This window comes from Lotus japonicus, chromosome 2, assembly GCF_012489685.1.
Source record: "Lotus japonicus ecotype B-129 chromosome 2, LjGifu_v1.2".
Classification (NCBI taxonomy): domain Eukaryota; kingdom Viridiplantae; phylum Streptophyta; class Magnoliopsida; order Fabales; family Fabaceae; genus Lotus; species Lotus japonicus.
In genome coordinates this window covers 74667184-74687983 of record NC_080042.1, presented here as the reverse complement: position 1 = coordinate 74687983, position 20800 = coordinate 74667184, and the positions used below count along the sequence as shown (strand labels likewise).

Genomic DNA, 20800 nt, shown 5'->3' with positions numbered 1-20800 from the left:
TTTTTTTAATGTCAACCGAGTTAAACGGTTCAACTAGTGACCCAGTGGTTGAACCATTGACTCATTGACCCAGTGCCTCGACCGAGTCGATCACCGGTCCGAGTCTGATAACACTGGTTGTAGTACGTAGCATGAAACATGCGTATCTAAAATGAGATATGAAGGGGTGATGTTGACACGTGGGCCATGATGCAGTGATTAGTGGGACTGACGGTGTTAGATCAGACTCAGAATGTTATCTCCTAGTTTAGGATCTTGGATGCTATCATACTTCAGAGATCCCCTCTTTCTTTGACTTTTTGTGTAGATTAATAATAGACAGTGGTGGCCAACGTTGTCGGCTAGCTTCTAAGATTGATCTTGAACCAGTCATTCAAGGCAAAATTGAGGTAATGGAAAGGAGAGAGAGAACCTAAAAATGGAAAAATTATATTTATAAACAAAGTGAGAGAATTATTCAAATTTCAATATCTAATTTTGGGCATGCAAATGAGCAATTGCTTTCAGAATTATTATTTATATTTATATATATATCACATTGATCAGTTTCTGCTGCTGCTGCTGGAGTAGTTGGAATCTGAAGCAACCAGGGTGGGGGGAACAGAAGCATGGGCTTCCCGTTGCTTCATTGGGTCTCGTTCCATCAACAATCAAATTATTAATAATTAAACAACATATATAATACTAAAGATATTCAAGTATCTCTTCAACCAAAGATTCCTCAGATGTCGAGTTAAGGTTTGCCCCTGACATTTCTTTTAAATTGTTATTTTATATAATACTAGTACTAAATTTTCTCAATGTTGGTCTAGTATTAACTAAGTTAGACCCATATCAAAATGAGAGCATATATATAACTGTTACTCTCGAATTGGTGGTGACATCTGTCAAAAGAAAAAAAATATTAATTTATTATTAAAATTAATTTAATTTAGATTGGAATTCACAATAACTTTTTATTAAAATAAATTTTAAGTTATTAAACATCTAAATTATTAGAAATATTATATTCTTCATTAATTTGAAGAATTAAATTTAAGAGTATATCAAATTATAGTTATAAAAAAATAGTTTAATTTAATTTAGAAGTCGTATATAATTTTTATTGGACATTTTAAATTAAATTTAAATCATTTAACTTTAAAAATTAATTTGGTAATATGGGGTAATGCAGAAAAATTAATGTAAATTGATTTTTTAAAAGGGATAAAGTGAATGCTCTAATGAAACTAAATTTCATTGTGGAAGTGGCCAGCTAAAACGAATTCTATCTAACTACTAGTGGAAACATAAACCAAACAAATTGAAAAATTCAAATCTAGTTTTGCTTGCTGAAAACTTAAATTTTTCCAACAAAAGCTGAAAATTTTGACAGACCAAAACAAGCACTTAGATGCTGCTATATTAAATGAGCATGCATATATAATTCCAAGGAGAAATCCTGATTAGGCCAGAGGAAAAAAAATCTTTCACCTACAAGTGTGACACACATTCTACCTAAGTCATAGAGAAAGGGGGTAGCAATGTATATGTATGTAATATGTATATCGTAATTCGTAAATGAAGTGGACGTTTCAACACTGTATGCGGCGAAGTTTGAGTTGAGTTAGATTCTTGCTTTAGCAAATTAATGCTTATTTGTTAAACTAACAATCGGGTATAAGCTTCTGATTTGTCATCTGATATATACCAATTTCTAATCTAATGCTTCAGAACAGAGCACGCAAGTGTAATTGTACAATTTTCTAACCTAATTGCATCGAGAGAGAGAGAGAACCTGTAATTTACTATCGTACTTTCTAGCTAGTTGTTGGCTAGCTAGCTAGCTGGACATTTAAATTTTAAACAGTCTATGATGGTTGGGATGATAATTAATTAAACAAAGGGGGATGGGTCCACTTGACTATTAAATTATTGTGAGTGAATTAATTAGTCCGCTGATTTTATGGCTTTGATGATGCTACATATGTATATTTATGTATCCATCAAACTCTGTTAATTGGTTGAGTCTCTGATAGTTTCCTTTCAAGCCAGCAGCAGGTGCATGCATGATACACAAAATGGCATAATTTATGTACTAGTGGAATTTGTACGTATATGGGAAACAACGGTGCCAAAGCAGAAAAAAGAATGTTAGTATGTGCCTCTGCTCCTAGCTAACCCAATCATTTTTATACATACATAGGACTTTCAACCCCCTCCCATGCTCTCATCACATGCATCACATTCTCAATCTATCCCTGTCTTCATTACATTAACAATGTCACAAACAACGTATAGTAATTAAAAAGAATATATAACAAGGGGGTTTCTATGATACCCACAATGTATCATACATGAAGGATGTGATTGGTCTACAACAAAAATAATTTATATTTTCATTTTTTTCTTTTTAAATACGGAGGATGTGATTGGTCCACAACCTTTTCGTGTATCATACCCACACAAGTGTTATGGTATCGTAGCAAGCACCATATAACAATGATCTATATATCATATTGATATGATCTAGCTAGCTAGCTAAGTTTTTTGTTTCAGAACTGTTCACCAGTCAAATAATTGAAATGGTGATGAAGATAGGCACCTCTGAATTTTGAAAGTTTTTAGAAAAGGCAAATGCAAATTAATAAAACCTGGCAGAGACAAGTGCAATCCCTCTGGGCCCCCTACTCCCCTGTGGGTGTTCTTGGGTCGTGTTCCATATTTTCACACACTTTCTTCTCATTGGGATGTCCGCAAACCCCCCTGCCCTCTCTCTCTCATAATTTTTTTCCTAAGACATCTCAAAAAACATTTATGCATTAGACTAATCTTTTTGAGATTTGAGACTGGAAGATTATATTAAGTGAGTAAATTTTTTTCAAACAAATTCTTTACAACATACATTGCTTAAAGATTGAACTCTAAACACTAATGTTCATTAAGCCAAATTATTTATCAGGTGTGCTACATCTTGTTAATTCTCTCATAATTTTATAACTTTTAGGTAATTAGACGATGTAGAATGTTAAAAATTGGTTCATTCATTTACAACTATCATTTAGAAGTATGTGTTATTTACAATATGCTCTTTATGTGCTAAAAAAACTATGTTATCAATGTAAAACATGTTTTAATAAGCCAGTATATAAAATCATAAAGTTAACTAATAATTTTTGTCAAATCCCATGTATAAATAGACCCAAGGACACACAACCAAGCCTGAACATTAACATCAACACACCCCTTCTTCCCACACAAACCATTTTCTTATCTTTCAAACACAAAACTACACACTCGATCTCATGGAGGATCAAATCCGCAACCACACTAGAAGAGTAAACTCCAATTCCACCACGTGCTTAAAGCTCTTCGGCTTCAGCGTCCATGAAGACATGGACGACGAAGCCGCAGCGCTTGAAGACACGCCGGACTCACTACCAGTCAAGGCCACTTCCCCATCAGGCTCCTCTGACTCCGGCAACGGAGACGCCGCCGGCTCCGCCTCTGGCATAAACACTCCCTCCGGCGACCGGAAATACGAGTGCCAGTACTGCTGCCGAGAGTTTGCAAACTCCCAAGCCCTCGGCGGCCACCAGAACGCGCACAAGAAAGAGCGCCAGCAGCTCAAGCGCGCGCAGCTACAAGCCACGCGGAAGGCCGCCGTATCCTTCGTCCGGAACCCGATCATCTCCGCCTTCGCGCCGCCGCCGCACCTGCTATCTCCCTCGGGAGCTATGATGGTGCCGGCGGGGACACCGTCGTGGGTGTACATGCCGCCACGTGGTGGCCCTCCTCCCTTCCACGTGTCGGTTTCGCACGGTTGCGTTTTCCCGTCGGCGAACGGTAACGGCGGCGTCAGTAACTGTAACGGTGGTGGTGGTAGCAACTTTAGCATTGTGACGAGCGCGAGATCCGCGGGTGCAGGAGCGATGTCGTACGTCGGCGGAGCAGGGGATTCTTCACCCACATTGTCAACGATGGGCTCGCATGTACAGGCCCGGCCCCACTATGGGAGGGTTGATGGGCCATCCATGAGTGGGTTCTCTGCGGGGCCCAGCTTTGATGATGGGTTCGGCTTGGATTTGCACCTGAGCCTAGCCCCACCCTGATGGCTCGGCTTGGCTAGGATCGGCTCTAATTCTAAATCAGTGTATATGTTGATGATGTAGCCTTCTTTCTCTAGATTCAAAGAGCTTCGTGTATGGCTGCTACTTCAGCTTCACTCACAGCTTGTACATTTTTTTTCACATTTATTTGTTTATTATTATTTTTTCTTAAGCATCTGATTTCACTTGATTTGCTAATTGACCACTCACATTAATTTCCTTTTACTTTTTCTCCCATCATTAACCTGCTCATACTTTTTAACGGTTTTTGTTATAGTTTTATGATTAAATTTGTTTTTTTTTACCTTACTTATACATTCTAATCTAAAATGGTTATTTAGAAAGAAAAAAATGCATAATTTGTAAGTCAGACACTAAAATCATATTTAATCCTAATTTTCTTTATCTGTGAAGAAAAAACAAGAGCAAAAACGCATAATTTGATTTTTTTTAGGTATCTTATATTTGAAATTTTTTGGCAAATTTTCTGCCACCTGCTAGCTCTAATTTTCCCACTACATGTCACTTAGTGAGGTAGGGAATGTAAAGTACAAGTTGGTGTGAAAATTTAACGTGAATTTGTTCGGGTATTGTACCGGAATGTTATGCAGTACAAAATTTAAATTTGCATGCCATGATGCCAAGGAAAGTTTAGTGAGTTGAGCGATAAAGATGGAAGCAGAAAATAAAAGCCTTTTGAAATATGGTACATAAATGTGTTAGCATAGTGTAAGGAATGTACTTCAATTATGTGGCCCTTCCTCTTCGGCTTTTGTGGTAGCTGCAGGTTCAGTGATTGACGGTTGTAATAAATAAGTGCTGGTGAGACCCTATTTATATTAGGGGTGTACAAGACCCGGTCTGATCATTAAAAGATACTGGATTCAGATCGATTATTGAGTTGTTCGGCTTCGAGTCAGGTTCGGGTTGACCCCTCGGGTCACCCGGCCCATCCCACATATATATTTTATAAAATTTTAATTTATTATAATGATTAAAATGTGATAGATGGTGGTCAAATTTATCTTATCATGTGGATGAGATGAAAATGTTTAACATCTATCTTATGAATTAAATAGACGTTGGTCGAAAGATGAATACTTTCATGCTCTAACAAGAAAAAATCATGCATGTGCATTATGCACATGTGAGACAAGTGAAGAGAGATCAAACAAAATGAGTGACACGTGCATATAGATCAATCAAACAAAATGTACCAAAAAAAATCAATCAAACAAATTGTAAACATCTCAACTGCAATAGATTATGCAAGAATTGGATCCTTTCAAGTTCTTTCTTCTAAAAAATAGTTATACCTTATAACTCTTTTAGTATGTTATTTCTTTAAATTTTACAATTAGTATCAAATAGTCTTAAACTTATTGTCTCTCGGGCCAACCCAATCTCGTCCTACATAGGTCCGTCCTAAATTGGGCCCGCATATTTTCGGGTTACTTCGAGTCTAAGGATGGGTTAGGGTCTATGAATTGACCCGGTCAATGTTTAGGGCCGGATTGAGGTTAACCAAAACTCCGTCCCAACCAGTCCCTTATACACCCCTAATTTACATATCATCATATCATGCTATGAAATTTCATACATTTAATTTTACACAATATTTATCTTGGTGATTTAGAAAATTTCTTAGGATTAAAGATTCTTTTGTTTTTACATGAACTAATTTGACTGGCTGAGGTTATAATTTGGCTGGCGTAATTCTCATGGCTAGTTACTAAATTGTCAATATTAACACCAGTCGCATAGGCTAGCGGTACCGTATCACTATTAGCATTGGCTCTAGCATATGCTAACTTTGATATTATTTTTAACACAACACCAAATTCAAGTTGAGATTAATATTTAGCCAATTTTAGCTGTTTATCAAGCTGAATAGTTTGATAATTAAAATAGATATACGTGTATTTCAATCGTCAAAATTTGTTTCTTAATAGCAGAGGCAATTTCTTCTGCTTGTCTCATTCCGTCCTCATTGTCTATAGCTACTCCTCCAAAATTAGAACATCATATATGAATAATTTTATATTATATTCTGAAAATGTTGACCCTGACAAGTTCGTTTCTAGACTTAGAAATACTCTTGCGGTCTCTAATTGTGTAAAACGTTTGTCAAGTTAGTCCTTGAGTTAAGATAAAATGTCGGTCAAGTTCTTATTTGACCACATGCACTAACTTGATCGATATTTTATTTGACACAGAGTCTAACTTGACGCCATTTTACACAATTTGAGACCATGCAATGCATTTTCTTCTTCTAAGAATGAACTTGCCAGCGCCACAATGCCTAACACTTTTAGTGATCAATTTAACTATTCACTCAAATATTCATATTAAAAGACCACATGAAAATGTAAAGCGATACTTATTTTACACTCTTTTTTTAACACTCTATTGAGTCTCACTAAATTGAAAGCAGAACTAACAATTTTAGCAAATCCCATATGAATTTCAATCGATGAATGTTGAAAAGAAAATGTGAAAATGAGTGTTCGCACACTCTCAAGCTCACATTATATTATACTCCCTCCGTTCCTATATAACTGACACTATTTTTAGCCGAATTTTATTCTTAATTATCTACCACTTTACAAAGTTCAAGAGAGCATTAGCTATACTTTACTAATTGTACCCTTCATTTATTGGTGGTGGGAAAATTGAAAAGTTATAATTAATAAGAGAGATAAAGGGTATAATAGGAAGTTAGATAGTAGTTTTAATAAAACAAGAACATTAATTGTTATTTCTTAATACTTGTGCAACAACCTTAAAATGTCAGTTATATAGGAATGGAAGGAGTACCATTTATGGACCTAATTTATATATCTTGATCATCAACATAGCGCTGGTTGGATCCACGCGTCACTGGAAAAGCCATTAATCGTGTTCCCCTGTTTCCTAATATGTTAATAACTTACCTGATTGAAATTAACATTAATAAGCCAAGAAATAAAATCAAAATGAGGAAAGAGAATCTCGAGATGAAGATTGATTTTTATTTCCACTGTTCCCTCAATAGATTTTTAAGATCTCTCTGGCTCGCAAAGGAGGTGACATATCATTGCAAGATTTCATTTCTAGACTGAGAAAGCTCCAACTAACCTTTTGATGGTTTGTTGTTGTTGGTGCCTTCTTTTCATCTTGACTAGGAATTGATAGAAAGTGGGACCAATAACATATACCGACTAAAATTGATCAAGAGCTTGAGTCTAATGCCATAATCTTTCTCTGTCTCCCACAATTAAGTGATTAGATTAACCTTGATATCTAATAAGTAGGTTGATGTCTGAACACAAGGAAGCTAAGTATTTGTTGAGAAAATAATTGACAAAGAGTGGCTTCTCACTCTGACTCAGGGCCGGCCCAAGGGTCAAGCGACCCAAGCAAGGGCTTTAGGCCTCAAAAAATTTTTTTTTTTTCAAAGTAAAAAAGGCCTCATATTTTTGCAAATAAGGCCTCAAATAAAAAAAAAGAAAAAATACTACCATTTTGTTACTCACCATTACCTACCACTTTGTTAGTTGTTTCTTCTCTAATTTTTCTCAAAAAATCTTAATTGACAATTACTAAATTAGCAATCTTAATTGACAACTAATTGATATTACCTATTCTTTTTCTTCACCTTTTATTCTCTGACCTTTCCTTTTCTCTCAATTAAATCCTAGTAACGTTTCTACTCTCCCTGCCACTCTCTCAGTCTCTCTCAAACTCTCATATCCTTTGTAAAAGAATTCTCCTCCATAATTTATTTTTTCTTTGATTACTTGATTAGCCATTGAGAAGAACGGGAGAAGATCAATAGGAAAACAAAACTCCCTTTATTGTAAGTAGTTACGCCCTAGCCTCTTTGCTGTTTTGTTTTTTCTGATTTCTATTTGGCTTAATTGCACTTTTGCTCCCTCATCTTTCATCGTTGTGCGAAGTCCCTCCCCCATGTTTAAAATGAGCAGATTCCCTCCCTTATGTATTAAGTTGTTAAATTTTGCTCCTTCTGTTAGTCAGCCGTCTGAAAGCTAACGGCGGTTGCTATTTTCACCTCTCCTTTTACTATCTGCACCACCTACACTAAATTAAAAAATATATAATTCGTTTTTAAATTTATATATTCAATGTAAAAAAAAAAACCCATCCACTCATCTTCTTCTCTGCCCCTAACCGAAGCCTTCTTCAAGCCCATCACCTACGCCGCCCCTCCCTCCCCATCAAACGCCATACCAAGGTCTCTGTCATCGGCGCCGGCAACGTCAGCATGGCAATTGCCAGACCTTCCTCACCCAAGACCTCACCGACGAGCTCTCCATCGTCGACAACAAGCCTGACAAGCTCCATGGCGAGATGCTCGACCTCCAGCACGTCGTTGGCTTCCTCCCCCGCACCCGGATCAGCGCCTCTGTCACCGCCGGCTCCGATCTCATCATCGTCACTGCCGGAGCTCGCCAGATCGCCGGCGAGTCCGTTACTCCCCGGACTCTGTCCTCATCATCGTTTCCAACTCCGTCGATGTGCTCACCTACGTCGCCTGGAAGGTCTCCGGGTTCCCATCGAACTGGGTTATCGGGTCGGGCACCAACCTTGGCTCCTCTCGCTTCCGTTTCCTCATCGCTGATCATCTCGACGTCAACACTTAGGGCGTGCAGGTCACTCTCTAATTTCCCTCTTTTCTTGGTGATGGAGAAGAAGGAATGATGGAGGGTTTTCTGGGTTATTTGATGGACTTTCCTGGGTTTGGCTAGGCTGGGATTGAGGGCGGTGGCGTTGTGGGTGGCGGTGTGGTGCTATAGCAAAAATTGAGATGGACTTGGATGTAGTGGTGCTGTAATTAAAATGGATGAAGAGAAAGTGGCATGGTGATGGCCGTGGGTTGAAGGAGAAGTGGGGAGAAGAAAATGATGGGTTTGGGGTTCTGCAACAACAAAGAATTTTCTGGGTTGTTTGATGTGAATTTCCTAGGCTTGGCGGTGGCGTTTTGGGTGGCGGTGGTGGTTCATGGTTGGGGCAGAGAAGAAGATAACATTGAATATATAAATTTAAAAATAAAAAATATTTTTTTTATGGAAAAAAATAAAATATATATTTTTTTATTTAGTGTGGGTGGTGCATATAGTAAAAGGAGAGGTGAAAATAGCAACCGCCGTTAGCTTTCAGACGGCTGACTAACGGAAGGAGCAAAATTTAACAACTTAATACATGAGGGAGAGAATCTGCTCATTTTAAACATGAGGGAGGGACTTCGCACAACGATGAAAGATGAGGGAGCAAAAATGCAATTAAGCCTTTCTATTTTAGTTTGCTTTTAATCATGTATGCGGTATGCCTATCCAGACTCCAGTATCCATGTCGGCATGACCATGAGGGGATGGTTTCATGGTTATGTTGAGTTTTGATACAATAAAAATTTCCTTTTTCTACAATACAAAAGGACCGTAAAGTACTAACTAATTGGAATTGGATGCAATACAAAAGCTAGAAAAATAAAGTTTAAATAAAAAATGTAATAAAGAAATTTTTTTTAGACAAAAATGCCTCACTTAGGCCTCCCTTTAAAGTTCGCTTTAGGCCTCACTTAGGGTTGGACCGGCCCTGCTCTGACTAGACTTGTGGGTAAGACAAACCTTACCTGTATCCCCTAAAGAAAGGGAGGAGAGCAAAACTTTTGGTGTGAGTCCATTAATAATATTTAAATAAGAGCATCTCCAATAGAATCCTTATTTTGGGATCTTAAAATAAGATCTAGATCTTATTAGATCTCACCATTGGAGCTATACTACATGACATGAGATCTTAACAAAAGCTAAGATCCGTGCTTTAGTTCAGGTACTCTCAAATGTGAGATCTTAAATAAAATAATATTTTTTTTTCTCTTCTTCAATACCATAACCAAATTGAAAATTAGGGAGGAAAATAAATAATATAAATATATTGGGTACTGTGGGTTCAGTCAAAAGTAAAATAAGATCTCAACCACTAGAGTGAAATATGCATGAAGACCTTATGGGTGTCTTAAATCCTATGTGGCAATTTAGGCCCACAAAAATTAAGTTAAGTCCCAAAATAAGTTTCTACCATTTAACATCCTGATGTCACTAGCTTCTGAGTTGGCCTCGCGATAAATATGTAAGACATTTCTTCGCCCCCTCCTGTAAGTACTTTAGTACTTTACCTTTCACAGGCTCGATCTCAAGACTTAAGGGTTGAGTATTTTGGGTACGCAAGTCTGATACCATATTGATCCACTAGTGACTAGCCTATATAAATAACCTTGTTCTAGATGAACTATTTTATGGAATTAACCTTGTTGGCAGGTCGTATATTTCACAAATATTCCTCATCTTTGTCCTTTCCTATAGGTTTGATATTAAATATTTATCTAATGGAATTATAATAACAAAGGGTCGGTGCTTTTGCCACCCATTATTGAGATCTATGATGCAAACATGTCCAACCCAAAAAGGAGGATATTTGGCTACTTGACTACTTCAATTGTTAAAAATATATTAATGTAGTTGATATCATCTAGCATATTGACCACAGTTTGGTTTTTATGTTAGTTGAATACAGTTGGAGTCGGTTTCCACATAAGGGATGTTTTTTCTTCCTTTCCCTTATTTCAGATGCTTGAAACCTAGCTCTTGGTAGTTTTGGTTTGGTTTATGGAAGAATGAAAAGAGTGGCTTATGGTTTGGTTGAAAACTTAAGCAGTTGGGAAAGCTTGTTCCTTCTTTAGGACTTTTTTTCATCGTAGTACATAACCCTTATGGTTGGTGAGAAAGCAACTAAGAAAATATAACACACTCCTACACCTTTTACCTCACGATATTAGCTGTGATTTTGGACCTTATAATATGCATTGAAGCTTTCTTGTTACTTTTAACCCTTTAAAGAGGTATAAAACAAAAAACGTTAAGGGGAAATTGAAAACTCAAAGTAGGTTGATCTATCTTTTCAATTCATAGTCATGACCATAATCCAATTAGGGACCCGATTAAGTTTTGACATGTCTTAACAATCAAATTATAGCCTTCTCCAGCGGGCATGGTGGGACCACTGATTTTGTTCTGAATGAGGTTGTCAATTTTCTTCATTAATTGCAATTGGCTTGGGCTTCATGAAGAAGTTCAAGAGATATATACACGTTCAGTGTATTAGATATGTATTGTACCTAACAACAAACGAAACCATATGTTGTGTTGGTTTGTATCCAAGGTTGCCTCTGAATGTCTCTGTCTCTGGGTGCTATCTAGCTTTTCCCACTATTGGTGAATAAGGATTTCACAACTAATTAAGATATAGAGGGACATTGCGTGGAAGCTGACTAAGACTATGATTTTCTTTCATTCCTTCAGCACAAATATGGAACTCGATTGGCTAAGACATTGTTAACGTAATGTGACTCCTTGTTTGGAAAAAATTACCAGGTTCTAATGGCCAGTATACCATAAAATTAGTTACACACATTAATCAAACCACATGAAGAATTATTATAATTATGTAAGATGTAGTATTTGGCATTGCAGAGAGTAGTTGTTTCCCACTAAATAATCATAGTCCCTAGCTCTAGAAATTGATGTGATTAATAATCCCTCTAGTAATCTAGTTTAGTGGTTTTGTAATTTTGATCCCTCTATTTTATGCATATTTTCCCATAGAATAATTATAAAAAAACATTACTTTCATAATATAAATGTCATCCAAGTCATCACATGCACTACATAGTCAACCACTAAACTAGAGGGACCAAAAGGAATTAACTTAGAAAAAAGAGGGGTTACCTTAGGAAAAAAAATGTTAATTATTGGATAGGGAATTGACGATTGAACCATATTGCATGGTTTAAAAGAATAGGTGACCAAAACCGTGAAATTACTAAACTCAGAGTACCAAAATTGTGAAAAGAAAAGTAGAGGATCAGAATACAAACATGATTTTTTTTTTAATCAGAATACAAACATGATTTTGGAAATAGTTTTCAACCAGCAATAGACCTTTGACAAAAAAAATAATCCAGCAAGAGACGAGCCTCAGTTAGTACCTCACTGGCTGCGTCATTGCCCAAGCGCAAAGATGCTAATATGCTATTCACAGGGTTCAGTACTTGTTATTTATATACAATGCATTGGTTCTACACTTTGTACAGAGTCATTGTGGGACATAAATCTCAGTCAAGTAGTGGTTCTGGACACTGTATATATGCATAACACATTAATCCAAATCTCAGTTTAAGGAGCTGACTTAAATTACAATCCATCACGACTGCGAAATGCAGCAATTGAAAACTGGAGTCCACTTCAAATTTTCCTTGTGTTGTAAGATCCGCAAAACCCACACTTGTGGTATAGCCAATGGAATGGAGCAGTACCCTTCTCATGGCAGTCATTACAAAGTATATCCTGTCATATCAACATAAGAAAATGTTTACATAAAATTTTGAACTAACAAACGATGATCCTTTTCATTTTTTCCCCTACATTCTCTTTCTCAAGTGATCAACCTAACATTTCTTAGATCAAAATTACACTACAAATCAAAATACTAAAAGTAGCCCTTTTTTATTCACTTAAACTTTTAGAAGGTTAGACTAATTCTTTCTGCTTTAATAACTGTACTATCTGTTAATATTTTTCACCTGACGTCGATTCCGAAATTCTTCTGGGAGCTCCTCAGAAGCCAATAGAGCATCAAGCATGCCAAAGTAAACCTACAAATGTTCATAGAAGCAACTTAATATGTATAAAAGAGTATAACTGCACCATTATCTGTTTAAGGATGCTAATGTTAAGACATATTGCCAGCAACATCTTCCACTGGAAATTTTGGAGACAGAAGGCACAGATGTTGAAATGATTCAATATTGGCATGGCCACTTCAAGGTGAATAGAAATAAATGACTATGTTCTACAAAAAAATAAAAAATTAAGGGCATGCCATTGGGCATATAGTGTTTGAGTACTTTAATAGTAAGTATATTTTGATGAATAATAAGTCTTGAATTGTTGTCATCAACTACATCTAGTTTTTTGGTGGCTGTCACGGAGTTTTGGGAAACATTATTTCGTCTAATAAGCTTGACAATAACATCCAGTGATCAGATACATGTCATAGAAGTTAAGTTTCCTAAACAATTGTGACAGTCAAATATGGTTCCCGAAAATTGCAATGAAGATTGATTATTTGAGTATTGATAATGTTTATTTCCAAAAAATGGTTCACCATTGCATTTTTGTTAATTCAATTTTGTGGTTCATGTGCAAGGGAGCATTGGTGCCTGTATCCCTTCTAGAAAAAGATGACTACTATCTCCAGTTTTCCACATTACTGAGCATTCCTCAAATCCAACTCATGTGAAAGAAATACTATCATGTAAAGAGTTTGATCATCAATATCAGAATTGAAAATTAGATCAAATATGCATTGTGTAGTTTTGAGTGGCGAATCTCATACCGCCATATCCCCCATAGATTTGCTACAGATTGGACAGATGTAGTGGCTGCATGCGTATGCCTGAAACAGGAAGAAAATGTCACTTAAACATTTTTATGATAATTGCATTCCATAAATTTATGGGAAATAATAAGAACATGATGATGACCTGAAAGCAAGCAGAATGCATGAAATGTCCACAAGGGAGAGCTCTGACAGATGCACTGGATGTGAACAAAAAATCACAGCAGATGGGACAGTTTGTTTCTAAGCCCTTTTCCCGGCATAGGTGATCATCCAATTTCATTGACAAACAACAATTACATTGCATGCAATGAAAGAAGTCAACACCGAGTCCCTTTCCCAGACGACATAGATTGCAGAAAGGGCAATGATAAACCGTCCTGTGAAATTGAAGTGCATGTAAAATATGAGAATGATCAAAGTAGTACAGCTGTGTCATTGAAAAGGAAAAAAGTAAGACAATCAATACAGAAGTGAACCTGTTTATTGAAAATATTTGAGATTCAAGACAAACACAGGCCATTAATACAGTTTCTTTAAGCATAAGAATTCAGAGCAGATTCCAGGTAAGTTCATTTTGGCTTTTGAATATCCAAGATACTTATTGAATACCTAGCTTAGTCCATCATTTTGATTTACAAGCAGAAGAAAATTTATTATAAGGTTGCCTTTGGAACAATGGCCTCATGGTTTCATCAACTCTCTTGTTCCAGGCTGATTGACTAAGCAATTAAAAAGGAGTGACAAGTTTTGAGGATGTCATATACCTTTCATCATCAAAAAATTTGCAAACACTACAATAGTACTTTGCCATTAAGAGACTACCACAGGAAGGTGTTGTACAAACTGGTCCAACAGGCTGTATTTGAAGACAGCACATGCACATCATCTCGGTTGTAGCCTTCCTATAAACAAATAACTAACAAATTATATGGAAACCAACTCAGGTCAAGAACACATTATGGACAAAAAAATTACCTATCCATTGAATGGTCACTAACTTCATCATGGCAGAACCTACACGTGAATAGTTTCCCACAGCAAGCAGCGCGGAGTTTGCAATTTCTTTTGTAATGCTCACAACCAAAGACTTTTTTCTCTGGATCACGAAATGAAGGTAATGTTTCCAATAAATCTTCTCTGTTTGAAGATTCACCGCCAGCTGCTTGAGACAACTTCTGCTGAGAAGCTATCCAACGACTAACAATAACCAAACAATAGAAAAAAACATAAGAAAGGAATATCAATGTCATTGTAATGTAGGTAAGGTTTATAAAATACTAGAGAAGAAATATACCTGGTCATTAGATTCTGAATAAGATATGTTTTTCTTCTTGGATCAAGAGTTGAATCTCTAGAAACCTTTCTTATTTCTGATTCAAGTTCATTCTGGTTCATCCTGAATATGTCTTTCCATCCAGGCCTGAAGGCTTGAAAGTCATGCTCTGAGTCTTCATAGGCATCGGTACCTGAACATATATTGATGAGTATATTAGACAGGGATATAGCATTCAAAATATTGGGCATTGTAAATATTTTAGAATAAGCATCAAACCTAGTGAATGGTCTCTGGATGTAGTGATATTCACAGGTGAATCAGGTCCTGTCCACCATTCATCAAGCCACTCATTGAACATGGTGTTTTTGGTAGCCTGCTTCCATGTGTCTATCATTTTGTTTTGCTCATCTTGTGTGAGAGCAGAAGTAACCCACGGCAGCATTGATTGGAGAACCTCTGCCCCTGTAGTACCAATTATACGACCAACAATTTTATCCTGTTCTTCCACAGAAAAGTGTTTATCAAACAATGGCCATAATTCAAGTTCTTCCCTGATAATATGTTGATCTAGTGTCACTCTGATAGATTTGCACATGCCCTGAATCTTTGTAGAGAGCTCATTGTAAGTTTGTACAGTGTTAGAGAAACCACCACAATTAGAGTAACAGCTAGTTAGATGGTTAGATGAATCCCTTTGATTTAGCAATTCATGTAATTGGGTAAGTTGGGTGAGTCCAGAAGAAATATCTAAAAATAACTTATCTTCCTGCTGGTGGTCCAAAGTGTAAGAATGGCTCACATTGTGAAGATTCTCTTTTGATTCTAATGCTGGAAATACTATATCATCTTCTGCATTACTATGAGCTCTATACAAACCCCACAACAAGAAAAATCTACCTGTGAATTGCTGAATGAAAATTTCATCACAATCATTAAGTTTTCCGGATTCAAGATCTAAATACTCCAAGTCTATACAGATGGCCTTGTGAAATTTAAATATGTTATCAATAGGCCGTGTTGTAAATTGATTATCGGCAGAGACTATATCGGTTCCCCACATAAAAAGACTGGAATTGAGGAAAGGCGCAGATGGACAATCTGATAAAGCTCGCAGAGACTTTGTTTGGGCCAACAAACCATTTCCTCGGTGACTTGGATTCAACCCTAATCCTGGGACACAGCAGGACTGATTATAAGGCAAGTTAAGAGTTTCACTAGTTATTATCAGGTTAGAAACGTCATTGTCTTGTCTTGTTTCGGGATTTCCATGCTTGACAGGTCCAACATGACCATTTGTACTATCTTGTTGAACGTATGAAGACTTTTTACAATGACTGAATGTATGCTCACACAAGCAAAATGATAAGCTAGTTATTTCCATCTCCATCAATCTCCTGGCAGGACATAAACCTGTCACGCTTGAAGAGAAGCAACTGCTCATGGAATGTCTGTTGCATGCCCAACCAGAAAAAAGGGTAACCAGCGCATGATCAGAAGCTGGAGCTGTTAACCATACAATTCTATGTCAGCGGCATAAGTTAAAAAAGAAAAAAAAAAAACTTCAGTTAACTGATAATGAGAAGTGTTTTTATGATGAATCAATACTTCACCTGCCATATGCATATTCTGAAGAAATGACCTAACTTCTGTTTCATTCAGTGATCCTACTAGCCATGGTAATACACATTCGATCAACTTCAAGGGCATCATGCACAAGCCTTCATAAAGTAATTCTCGTTGCCTTTGATGGCTAAGTAGCTTTCGTGCAAGTGGAAGAACCTACAAACACAACATTCTTGTTGGATGAATCACAAGGAAAAAGATGCTAAACCAAAAATGTAAAGGTCCTAACGCAGCAGTGGAGTCATATATAATATTATAGAAGAGAGTAGATGAATCCTGGGTTTCCGGCAGATAGGATCAGGCAAAATTAAAGTTTGGCCGACTACATATCATCATCCTCTCCCAAGAATGTATAGACTTTGTCACATTTAACAGACACGTACTCACCTGAGTTTCCTCATTTTCAAAGTGCTTCAGTATAGTATTCATTATTTCTTCAGCATGGGAGCTCAGCCTAATAAAGAATTCAGGAGATGGGTTGGCTCCAGCACTTCGGATAGTTTCTATCAGGCACCTAAGATTGTCAAATTGGAGTTCCTCGTTTGCGTGGTCTTGGAGCAAATATATCTCTGCATTTACAGCGGGGAATATAACTTTGTCCTCAGCAATGCTTCAGTCAAGAAAACAACAAAGATCATTTAGTATGTAGGCAGAAAAAGGATACAGTAGAAATATATTAGTGCTTTATGTTTTCTCTTTTATTGTTTTTCTTTTTGTTCACTTATTTTTATCTCTATTGTTTCAGACTTTCACTCTTCGTGTTTTTCAAGGTTGTCATTTTCTAGAATAGAATGATAGGAATTAGATTCTAACCAGAAAAAAGCGAGGTTGAATTAGTAAAGGAAACTGGTGTTATACAGAAAATATAATGGCAATCACTCCCAGCCAAGGAAAGTTCCTTAAGCTCCAAGCTATAAGCTGAGAATTGTAAAAATATCACACAACTTCCTTTCCAACTTTCCTTCCTATTTTCTTTATACATGTTAATTCTTTATTCCCACTGCCCTAAAGTGGGCTTAGGCCTACGGGAGTTAACCATTAGAGACCTTTTGGGCCAAAGTTGGATCCATAATCCTAGCATGGAGACAGGGAAAACTCTGATATACAGTAATCTTTTGCATACCTTCACTGCCTGATTCATAAAATAGATTATGTTTTTACTTACACACACACATACAACTCTCTCTCTTCTCTCTCTCTGAGTCACACATTTCTAGTTCTCCTTGTACATGGTTCAAAGACCGTTAATATGATTCAAAAAGAAGCCACATAATACATGTGGCCAGAAATAAGAAAAAATAACAATTACGGAGAGACAGGGTAAATATAAACCTGTGAAAGATGCAGACTTCAGATATAAATTGCAGCCTCCCATTAAAAGAAGACAAACCAGAACATTCTTCAGATAGTCGTATTTTCCTAGCTGTCTCAGCTAAATCATTCAACTCATGCTTTATAGCCTTATGCCAAAGTAATAATTCATCTAAGGGGCATGCTATAGTGTAATTTGTTGGATCTTCACTTAGCTCCACCCATTTCCTTTTAACAGTTTTAGAAGGTCCACAATTACCATACGCCTTTTCATCATTATAACTGGGTAATTTGCTTGTTCCGGCCTCCTGCCACTGAACCTCGGTATTATGTGTACAACTTCTACATTTGATATTTTGTCCTTTCATCCATCCAAAGACAACCTTGACATTGAGCACATTGAAATTGAAACGTCATTCTGATAAAAGCATCTTGCAATAGCATGCAATCTAAAGGACACTTACCTGATGAAGAAGCTTCTCTTTGGGAATAACTGTGCCCAAGCACCTAAGCAGATCCTGATGCTCATCAGATGATATGTATGAAGCAAGCCAGGGAAGAAATTCTGCCATCATTTTAACTGGTATGCTGCAAAGGAATTGCCATATCAATGATGCCTGCTCTTCAGATGAAAAATTTTCAATGACCAAAGGGAAGACCTGTCAAATGAAATGACTGAATATTAGATTTGTGGAACTTGGTATGATGCTCTATTTGGCTGGTTGGTAAATTATGTATTCCCAGCAACCTCAAGCTTTTCATGACAGCAGTGGATTCATATTTCTGCATATAAATAGCACTGTGTGGGTTTATTTGTTCACAACTTACATTTCCACATTCATTTTCTAAGGATAAAAAGATCCTTGTAAGATAAAATGGTAAATGAAAGCTTATATCAGTTTTTGATTTCTAGTATTAAAGAATGCATATAACCAAAGCTTCCTGAATTGATCAATGATTACTGAGAGCTAAAACAAATTACCCATCCAACCCAAAAAAAATAAGGAAATCTAAATAGCCATTTGTAAGAGCAATCACAAGATGCAAAACAAAGAAGGGACAGGTAGAGGCATTGTTTTGGGAAAGTATTTATTGAGTGGCCTTAATGTCCATGTATGACCCATTTAAATTTTTTTTCCCACCATAACACATTATGATATATTTATTTGTTTATTTATTGAGCACAGAAGGCATGGAGAAGAAAATAAATAAGTAGTACAAACAATGTCCTTGAACACTGCACCTAAATTGAAAATGAGTAGTATATATAAGTGTGAGAATGATGCTACTAACTTATCAGAAAAGTAATTAAAATATACCTGTTCTGCTTCCTTAAACAAGTGCTGGCTAATTGATGTTCTAAGTGCTCCAGTACATGATGCTAATTCTCTTCGATAGCTCTCTTCATCTAGCAAGTTAGAATTTAGCAGCTTGAACAACTGATCAAAAAGTAGACCCTCCCCCTCGTGTTCCAAAAAATAGGTGCGCGCCACATTCTTCACACGTTTATCTAAGGCAGGAAATATGACCTACAAACCCCAATTAGAAATGGTAACAAGCTTGATTTACTTAAAACTACACTGTCAAGGGATCACAAAGCAAAACAATCAAATACCAATTTTAAGAATGAAACCCTATCAAATTATACCAATAACTTCAAATATGCATCTACCCGCTGCAATTTGGTTCCAAAGATCCAGAGAGAACGGCAGAATGATGTATGATTCACCATCAACAATTTTTACCTATCTAAAAGTTTTCATAGAGGTACTTACCAACAACTTTATCCCCATTATATTTTGTTTGGTTCTTTTCTCTTAAGGCTAATTTGGATTAGCTTCTGCTGCTTCTCAATTAAAACAAAAATTTGATTTCTAATTTACAAAAAAAACCCTTTATAAGTCTACAGATACACAGATTTGCTTTTAAAATGTCATGACTGAATTAACATACTCCTTGTAGTTTTATTAGACCCAACGCAATCGAAAAACTAGCTCAAGAGTTGAGGTCGTTCTACTCTTTATAAAAACTATCTATGTCATGTCTCTAGCCAATGTAGGACTTCTAACAGTTTTCCGCACTACCGCAACATGTTTAAATTCAAAATTGCAGTTGAACAGAGAGAAACTCTACCGAGCAAAACCTTCGAGAAAATTAAGAGAAGAAAGTAAAATGAGGCTTTTGTCAACTAGCATTGCAGTTAAACATGAAGTGATGGGCCAAAAGGAAAGCACGTATAAACATGAACTACGAAAGTACGAATCATCATGAAGAGACAGAGGGAGAGAAACAGAACAGACCTGGTCCTCGGCATTGCAGTGGTGCTTGTAGATGGTGCGAAGAAAGTGGCAGCGGCGTGAGAAGGAAATGAGGTGAGAAGGGTCGGAAACGAAGTCGAGGGAAGCTCGGTGGAGTGAGCGGAGTTCAGAGCTAATGGCCTTGTGGAACAGAGAGAATATCAGAATCGGCGATTGGAGGAGGAGGGAGGAGCAACCGGTAGCGGCGGTTGAAGTCGGAGTGGCTGCTACAGGCATAGTGGCCACAGCACCACCACCACCACCACCACCACCACCAGCTTGCGAATGCGTGGTGGCCATTTGCCACAGGATTAATGGAGAATTGATATTTGTGATACGGTTGTTTGCAAATGCAGTTTCTTCTTCTTTCTTGTGTGTTTGTTTTTTCTGGTGTGGTGCGAGCGAAGAGGATAAAGAAAAGAGGGAACATTTTATAGTTGATACACGTGGCTTCCTCTACCGATTATGTACTTCTTTCCCACCAAAATTAACAAAAAAAAAGTTCATATTAATTTAATTTACATTTATTATTATTATTATTATAAATTAATAATTCTAATATATAAATTTTTCAAAGACCAAATTAGCTGAGAATTTTAGATTCTATTTCAAGGATCTATCTTTAGTTATTTTATTAATTTATAGATAGTTTAAGATATTATAAATGGATGTTTTTCGATGAGGAAAAAAAGATATTATAAATTTATAATTTATATTTTATTTTATTACAGTTTCCTATATATTGT

The 20800-nt window shown here is 36.6% G+C and overlaps 2 protein-coding genes and 1 non-coding gene across 4 annotated transcripts; 1 reads left to right on the top strand and 2 right to left on the bottom strand.

Annotated features, from left to right (window-relative positions):
• The first annotated feature begins 3190 nt into the window (after nt 1–3190).
• Nucleotides 3191–4260, top strand: LOC130739531 (zinc finger protein GIS3-like). The gene has a single exon (XM_057591854.1). The coding sequence runs from the start codon at nt 3285–3287 to the stop codon at nt 4089–4091; it is 807 nt and encodes a 268-aa protein (XP_057447837.1). The 5' UTR covers nt 3191–3284; the 3' UTR covers nt 4092–4260.
• A 7761-nt stretch (nt 4261–12021) lies between these two features.
• LOC130741483 (U4 spliceosomal RNA) lies at nt 12022–12166 on the bottom strand. Its single transcript, XR_009020379.1, has one exon. It is a non-coding gene; the product is annotated as a U4 spliceosomal RNA (small nuclear RNA).
• A 7-nt stretch (nt 12167–12173) lies between these two features.
• Nucleotides 12174–20457, bottom strand: LOC130739530 (zinc finger protein BRUTUS-like). Of its 2 annotated transcripts, none has more exons than XM_057591852.1 (14): nt 20058–20457; nt 19077–19286; nt 18222–18416; nt 17779–18140; nt 16834–17056; nt 16434–16602; nt 15100–16326; nt 14842–15013; nt 14523–14744; nt 14312–14449; nt 13690–13924; nt 13542–13601; nt 12727–12798; nt 12174–12490 (listed from the first exon to the last, which is right to left on the bottom strand). In XM_057591852.1, the coding sequence occupies exons 1-14, from the start codon at nt 20352–20354 to the stop codon at nt 12389–12391; spliced, it is 3684 nt and encodes a 1227-aa protein (XP_057447835.1). In that variant the 5' UTR covers nt 20355–20457; the 3' UTR covers nt 12174–12388. The 2 variants fall into 2 exon arrangements, with proteins under 2 accessions (XP_057447835.1, XP_057447836.1); XM_057591853.1 differs by having other exon boundaries at nt 19077–19267; nt 20058–20198.
• Nucleotides 20458–20800: the final 343 nt, after the last annotated feature.